This window comes from Nannobrachium achirus, assembly GCF_963921795.1.
Source record: "Nannobrachium achirus genome assembly, chromosome: 11".
Taxonomy (NCBI): Eukaryota; Metazoa; Chordata; class Actinopteri; order Myctophiformes; family Myctophidae; genus Nannobrachium; species Nannobrachium achirus.
Window position 1 is genome coordinate 31850632 of NC_137820.1, and position 8194 is coordinate 31858825.

Below are 8194 nucleotides of genomic sequence, written 5' to 3' on the forward strand. Positions count from 1 at the left end.
ATTTTTGGCTTATCAAATTACTTATATGGGAAATGGTGCATTGATATTGGGAAATGGTGCATTGATATAGCACCTTTCTCCAATGAGCTTTATGATGGAAAAAACAGAACACCACATTAAATATGCGAATATTTAAATATTTGTATGTTTTGACCTGCCGTCTCTTGCTTCGACTTCAAATATGACCCAAAATAATTATTCAGTGTGAAAGACCTGGTGGTGTAAAGGAAACATACAGGTCTCGTAAGCAGAAGGTTGGGGGTTTGAATCCAGGCTATAACAGGTTCACATTTTTGGCCATAAGAAGAGTTGGATGGATTTAGCCCGCCTCCCTAAGGTGGTAGAGGGAGGGGCTTAAAATTTTAATAAAATAAAAATATTTGTTTTCTTGCTTTTCCCTTTCTTCTCTGCCTTCTTGTCTCTTCTTCCTTCTGTCACCGCCCATCTTGCGACGTTGCTTTCAGAATCTCGTTAGTGTCGGACATCTTTACATTCTGATGTTTACTGTCTTTTACCATCTTTCGGGGGTTTGCATTTTGGGAATCTCTATTGTGCCAACTTTCGGGTTTTTCCACTGTGCCAACTTTCGGGGTTTGGGAATCTATTGTGCCAGCTTTCGGGTTTTTCCATTGTGCCATCTTTCGGGGTTGTTCCTTGAATCATCTTTTGGGCTGTTTCTTCACCATTGCGGGGGTTATTCCTTGAACCCTCTTTCGGAGCGTTCCTTCACCATTCACCATTGCGGAGGTTATTCCTTGAACCCTCTTTCTGACCGTTCCTTCACCATTGGTGGAGGTTTGAACTTGCAGTCTTTGAATTCTGAGGCAATGTTCTTAACCACTGTGCCACTGTGGTTCTTACTTAATCTGACCTCTTGCAAGCTGTTAAGTGAAAGATCAGAGGTAAAGGTACAAAAGCCATTTAAAACTTTGGAAAACCCCTATCTCGGGCTTGAACTATGAACCTTCTACTTACCAGCCTTGTATCTTGTCCACTGCACCACCACAGCTCATGCATCAATGGTTCTCTACACAATATTAAGTGAAGATTAGTTAAAGGTATAGGAGCCGGTTAAAACTTTGAGCAACATCCTTGCCAGGATTCGAACTAATGACCTTCTGGCTACAAGGCTTTCACCTCGACCACTACTCCATGAAGGTTTGCACAGGACTAGTTTTCTTGCCATGTTCAGTAAAAGATTAGATAAAGGTGCAAGAGTAAGATAAAAGTTAGACAGAATCCTTTGCTGGAGTCGTACCAGAACCCCATGGGTTACCAGTCAGGGATCTTACCACTGCACCACTGGAGTTATTAATGTGGTTTCTTTCAAGATTACATAAAGCTAAAAGAACTAGATAAAAGATGGAGAAAATCCCTGGCTGGATTTGAACCCATGAGCATGACCCTATACATATAAGGGTTGCAGCTTATCCACTAGTCCACTGAATTTAACATGTCATCTATTCAATTTTGTACTTTTATTGAAATATTAAGTTACTAGAGCCAGACAAAACATGGGAAATGTTCTTGCAACATCGCAGCCCTGTATCTTAGCCACTGCGTCAGAAATCCAGGTAAAAAGAGGACATAGAGAAAGATAAAACAAACAACAAATGGTTTTGCTTGTGTTAATGCCAGTTCAAACTTGAAAAATACACATTGCAGTTTTGAACCCACTAACTTCAGATGACAAGACCTGGACTTTAACCACTGCTCCACCATGGCTCATACTGATAAGCTCTCTTTGGCATATTCGTTATTAAAAGATCAGACAAGGGTAAAAGAGGCAGGTAAAACTAAATTAAAGGCCTTTTGCTAGGATTGAACCAACAACCTCCTGGCAGCAAGACCAATTTCATAACCACTACTCCATCAAGGATTAAAAGGTTGTTTGTCTTTTGCATGTTTTTCACTACAAGATTAGACAAAGGTGCACAAGTAATGTAAAAGATGACAGATATCTATGCTGGGTTTGAACCAAAGACTTTAAAGTTGCAAACTCTATGTCTTTACCACTGCACCAACTGTAGTTCGTTTGTACATAGATTGTTGTTCAGTGTAAGTTTAGATGAAATGTAAAAGATCCAGGTAAAAGTTGGAAAACAGTCCCTACTGGTATTGAACTTACAACCTTCTATATTAAAGATCTGGAGCTGAACCACTACACCATTGAAGTTTACAATTTATCTATGGTCTATGTGCCTATCTTACTAAAAGATTGGGGTTTGAGAGCCAGGTAAAACTTGTGGAAATGTTCTTGCTGGTTTCAAACCAAGAACATACTGATTGCAAGCCACAGGGCTTGCAACCACTGCTTTAGAAGAAAAGAAAAGAAAAAGCAATAAACAAATAGTTCTGCTTGTGGTAGTTCCTGTTTGAACTTGGAAAAACATGCTCAGTGGATTTAAACCCAGAACCCAGAACTCATATTGATTCATTTAATTAAACACATTTAATGTGAGAAATTTATATTCTAATCCTGTGTGTCTTCAACATAAGTCATATGTATTTTCACATTTCATCTTGTATTAAGTTTATTTTCAAGGATAAAATCAAAGTACATGCACTATTCCAAATTCAGCTCCATTAATATAATCATATACTGTATTCAATGGAAATGTTCATGTCATTTGAGTTAATTCAGATACATTTAACATAATCAACTCATTGACATGACAAAATGTTCTTCTCTGCTGCAAATTCTGGGTAAGGGAGCTCAAGCCTAACCTAGCACCCTAGCAGCTGGGGTTAGGGTTTAGCATCAAATACTGACAAATCAAATTCCGACGTGTGTCAGTCAGCTTGCCAAGGCACATACATGGTAATGACGCATCTAACATTTTTAGCTCAAAAACGCTTAGAAAATGCCCCTGGAAACATAGAAGCATGCTTTTCCCAGCATGCTTTGCATAGCAGCCCTGCTAGAAAAACCAGCACAAGACCAGCAGTAAGACCAGCACCAGCACCAGCACAAACCAGCGCATGTTGTGTTTTCGTCTGGTCTGTGCTGGTGCTGGTGCTGGTTTGTGCTGGTCCCACCATCTAAACCAGCATAAACCAGCACAGACCAGCACCAGCACAAACCAGCGCTTACTGCTGGTCTGTGCTGGTGCTGGTCTGTGCTGGTGTGGTCAGGGACCCCCGGGGGACCCCCCTGAGAAGTGGACCAGGTCTTTGCTAGTTTAATTTGCTCTTTGCTCTGGTGCTTGAATCCTGTTCTGTATTTGACCATATTAGATTGTGACATTATTTTTGACATTGTGGGTGTGAGTGGGATTCGAACCTACTACCTCTGGCACTTCAGTCCTGCTCTTATCCATGGCGCCACTGGAACCTGTTAGTTAACATGGGTGTTTGTCCCTATTTGTATATGACCAGCTTAGACCAGCACAGACCAGCACAGACCAGCACCAGCACAGACCAGCACCAGCACAGACCAGCAGTAAAACACAACATGTGCTGGTTTGTGCTGGTGCTGGTCTGTGCTGGTCTATGCTGGTTCATGCTGGTCTGTGCTGGACCAGCACCAGCACCAGCACAGACCAGACGAAAACACAACATGCGCTGGTTTGTGCTGGTGCTGGTCTGTGCTGGTCTATGCTGGTACATGCTGGTCTGTGCTGGACCAGCACCAGCACAGACCAGACGAAAACACAACATGCGCTGGTTTGTGCTGGTGCTGGTCTGTGCTGGTCTATGCTGGTTCATGCTGGTCTGTGCTGGACCAGCACCAGCACCAGCACAGACAAGCAGTAAAACACAACATGTGCTGGTTTGTGCTGGTGCTGGTCTGTGCTGGTCTATGTTGGTTCATGCTGGTCTGTGCTGGTGCTGGTGCTGGTCTATGCTGGACCAGCACCAGCACCAGCACAGACCAGCAGTAAAACACAACATGTGCTGGTTTGTGCTGGTGCTGGTCTGTGCTGGTCTATGCTGGTTTATGCTGGTTCATGCTGGTCTGTGCTGGTGCTGGTGCTGGTCTGTGCTGGTGGACCAGCATGGGACCAGCACAGACCAGCATAGACCAGCACCAGCACCAGCACAGACCAGCATGAACCAGCATAAACCAGCATAGACCAGCACAGACCAGCATGAAAATTGTGCTGGTCTGTGCTGGTTTTTCTAGCAGGGAGGTCACCAACTTATTTGACCAATCAAGGGAAAGGGGTGGAGTCAACTACTCAGCTCTATTAAAAGTACTTAATAAAATTTAGTTGGATTCAAACAATATTCTCAGAATGAGACTTTCAATAGAATATTTGTCAATAGACCTTATTCACACCGCGGCCATCTTGGATCACATGTAGGGTGACCATATTTTCACCCGCTCAAACCGGGACGCAAACCACTGTTGCCTTAAACCGGGACCCTCAAAGCAATGCACACGTTACCGCGCACGCGTGTGCCCATTCTCTAACGTTTGTGCACGCACACACATGCACCGCAGGGTTGCATGCAGGCAGTGAGTGATTGACAAAAAGCCTCAGTGTTGAATTCAGACACGAAATGAATTTGTTCATGTTTTCTGATTGGTTAGGTGAGCATGTTTTCGTTAAAAGAACATGATAAATGTCTATGCAACCACTAAAAACAGCTAGTATTATTTTATTTCTGGTGAAAACCGGGACAATTTTGCAGTGAATGTTGAAAACCGGGAAAAACGGGACTGTCCCGGGTAAAACGGGACGTCTGGTCACCCTAATCACATGACTTCCTGGGATAGCAGCCTGCATTACAAACCATTTTGAACAATGGAGCGATGGTCCCAAAATATAAGTTCTATTCAACCATTTTCTTTTGACCAAATTGACAAATGGGCAGATGACAACATCAACATCCCCAAAAGGATTAAATATAAGGATAAATCCACAATATTTATGGTAGTTAGGTTACACTGTTACTCTGTACAAAGACTTGCTACAGTATCTGTGCAGACTAGTGCTTGCTCTGCCATCATATAGTTAATATTACTGTATCGTGATTTTTGCATATTAATCAGGAACAGTCTAACAACAAATAGTTAATATGATGGTGGAGCAAGCACTGCACAGATAGCAAGTCTTTGTACACAGTAAGGTTGCAACCTTACCTTGAATATCGTTACCATGGATGTAATCAATCTACCGTAGCCCTTCTATTTAATCCTTTTGGGGATGTTGATGTTGTCATCTGCCCATTTGTCAATTTGATAAAAAGAAATTGGTTGAATAGAACTCATATTTTGGGACCATCGCTCCATTGTTCACAATGGTTTGTAATGCAGGCTGCTATCCCAGGAAGTCATGTGATCCAATATGGTCACGGTGTGAATAAGGTCTATGGCAGGGGTCTTCAACAGGCGGTCCTCCAAATCTTTGATATAAACTTTTTTTTTCTCCTTTTTTATATTAACCACTTGAACCCTAGCGTCCATATTCTGAGAACTTTAGCCAAAAACTGCAGATCTACAAGCTCACAACACTTTTATTGGCCGATCTACAGCTTGTTGTAGATCGGCTATTTTCGGCAAAGAGTTTTGGTGTAGGTCAAACTTCAAAAGTCGAATGTATAACAACACAACCTTGTCATCTTTGAAGAACTGATGATTTATTTTATTTCACTGAAATAATTAAAAAAGTTAAATAGCTAAGAAACATGTTAATATATTTAATGGCTTGGTATATTGTATTGCATAAGTCACATAGTAGAGCATGCCACCCAATTTGTGCATTTTATTTTAATGGAACACCCTGAGTAAATAGCGTTTTGGTATACGTGCATATATATTTTTTTGATTGAGTAGGCTATATAGTGCAGAATTGTGTATGTTAGCCTACTTGTAGGCTTTTAATTATAGGCTATTGAACATGTAGAATTTATAACACATCTACAACCCATTTGTTGATTCGAATTAACTATTATATTCAACATTTTCATACATAAAATGTTAACGAATGTGGATCAGATACTGTATTATTAAAACATTCGCTCCTTTGCACCACTCGTTTATCCAATAGATGCCGATAGAGTAGATAGTGTACTGGCGCGCTGCTTCGAGGTTTGACGCCTTCTCAGGGCAGGCCTCAAGATGGCGCCCTCTTGCAGCTTAAACTGAGCGATGCCTCCTCCTTCGTCCAGCCTCTTGGCGCTGCAGTAAGGCGTCGGCACCTTCGTTGTGTTGCCGAATTTAGAATAGTCCACGGCGTACATGCCGTCCTCCTCGTTGACGGTGGGCACGAAGCGCTGCCCCCACAGTATCTCCTCCGACACGTAGGAGGTCCTGGCCTGCGTGGTGATGCCCGTGGTCTCCACCACCCCCTCCAGCACCACGATCACCTCCAGGTCCTCGTTCTGCAGGCCCGTGGCCGACAGGTCGTACAGGGGACTGTCTTTGTCGATGACGTGGCTGATGATCAGGGGGGACACCAGGAAGATGCCGTTGGTGTCTATGGGGTTGTCCAGCTGGATGTCTATCTGGTCGAGGGGCACCACCTCGCCCTCCGGGGTGGTCGTTCGCCTCACCACCTGGCAGGGGTGTCACAAGGGGGGGGGGGGGGGGGGGGGGAGTGGGATTGAGTTAGGGCCCATCGGCCCAAAGGTGGAGGGGCCTTTATAGCTATTGCAAAATAGCAGATCTACAAGCTCGCGAGCTTGTAGATCTGCAATTTTTGAAAAGTCGTGATCTTTGAATCAAATCTTGGAATAATTATTGTATATTTAAGCAAACATTTGTAACTCAGAAACATTTGTAACTCAGACTGGGGGGGTCCCTGGAACTAAATATTTTGAGATGGGAGACAGGTTTTTCAAAAAACCTTAGAAGGATTTGAAATATTCAAAGACTTTTTTCAAAAATAGAAGATCTACAAGCTCGCAGCGCAGCACTCGGTGCCCCGTTGTGAGCTTGTAGATCTGCTATTTTTCAAAAGCACAAAATAACGTGATGCGTTCCCAGTCTAAATGGGTTAAACCCCCTCACCCTATTTCAAGAACATTCATGGGGGGGCCCGCAGTGAATCCTTGTACCCAGGGCCCAACATTTGGGAGGCTGCGAGCTGCATACATACGCTCTTGGCATTTGGTGCGACACCCACCTGCATCCGCACGGCGGCGCTGATGATCATGCTCTTGCGCAGGTCTCCCAGGCGGATCATGAAGCACAGTTTGTCGTTTCGCAGCGAGATGACCGCGTGCTTGCTGAAGATGAGCGTCTCGGCGCGCCGGTGAGCCTGCGCCGTCTTCATGAAGATGCAGCCCAGCATGATGGCGTTGATGAGCAGCCCCGCTATGTTCTGCAGGATGAGCACCAGGATGGCGGAGGCGCACTCCTCCGTCACCATGCGACCCCCGAAGCCGATCGTCACCTGGACCTCGATGGAGAACAGGAAAGCGGCGGAGAAGGAGTGGATGTCCGTGACGCACGGCACCCAGTCGTCCCCTCTCTGGTGCATGTCGCCGTGCGCGAAGGCGATGAGCCACCAGATCATGGCGAACAGGAGCCAGCTGCACAGGAACGACATGGAGAAGATGACGAGCGTTTGCGACCATTTTAAGTCCACGAGGGTGGTGAACACGTCCTGAAGGAACCGTCCCTGCTCGCGGATGTTCGTGTGCGCCACATTGCAGGTGCCGCTCTTGCCCACGAACCGAGCCTTCCTCGGCGTGGCCTTGAACTTGGGCTGGTGTTGGACCTCCTCGGCCAGGCGCGACAGCAGGTAATCCTCAGGGATGAGTCCTTTACTGGACAACATTTCACTCCCATACTATTCACCCCCAGCGACGTGTTTTTTGGCTCTGAACGCGCACAGAATGTGATCCACAGTCCCGTGCCTAAACCCGCCTGTGAGCCCTTGCTCCGGAGCGACAGCTGGAGGCAGCCTGGGACTTTCTGGAGGCATGCGTGCGCTCCTCACGTTGCTGCTCCCAGCAGGTCAGGTGCTCCGGCGGTCCTCCTCCCCGAGGTCCCTCATTCAGCACTGCAGCTGTCCCCGTCAGTCAGCCCCTCTAAAGCACCCTGACACCCACTGACCCTGGCTGGTCAACTCACCCGACCCGTACACATCATCACCACCACCACGGAGATCTGCACCACAAGTTCCACAACACCGACCAGGAAGGTCGAGGCTGGGTGGAGGTTGTTCATAATAATAACGATGCAGGATTAAAAACGGGCCTTTTATCACCTTGAGTGAGATGTGAAGGCAGGCGACCTGAG

General features: G+C 45.5%; 1 protein-coding gene across 1 annotated transcript; it reads right to left on the reverse strand.

Annotated features, from left to right (window-relative positions):
* Positions 1–5569: 5569 nt before the first annotated feature.
* On the reverse strand, positions 5570–8194 carry kcnj11 (potassium inwardly rectifying channel subfamily J member 11). The gene is made up of 2 exons (XM_080736105.1): positions 7074–8194; positions 5570–6504 (listed from the first exon to the last, which is right to left on the reverse strand). Exons 1-2 carry the CDS (start codon positions 7728–7730, stop codon positions 5986–5988), a joined length of 1176 nt encoding a protein of 391 aa, XP_080592231.1. The 5' UTR covers positions 7731–8194; the 3' UTR covers positions 5570–5985.

Coding starts and splice junctions, on each gene's coding strand:
- kcnj11 (XM_080736105.1), bottom strand. CDS start 7,730: ATGTTGTCCAGTAAAGGACTCATCCCTGAGGATTACCTGCTGTCGCGC. Junction 6,505..7,073: donor GCGCCGCCGTGCGGATGCAG/GTGGGTGTCGCA, acceptor CACCCCTGCCAG/GTGGTGAGGCGAACGACCAC.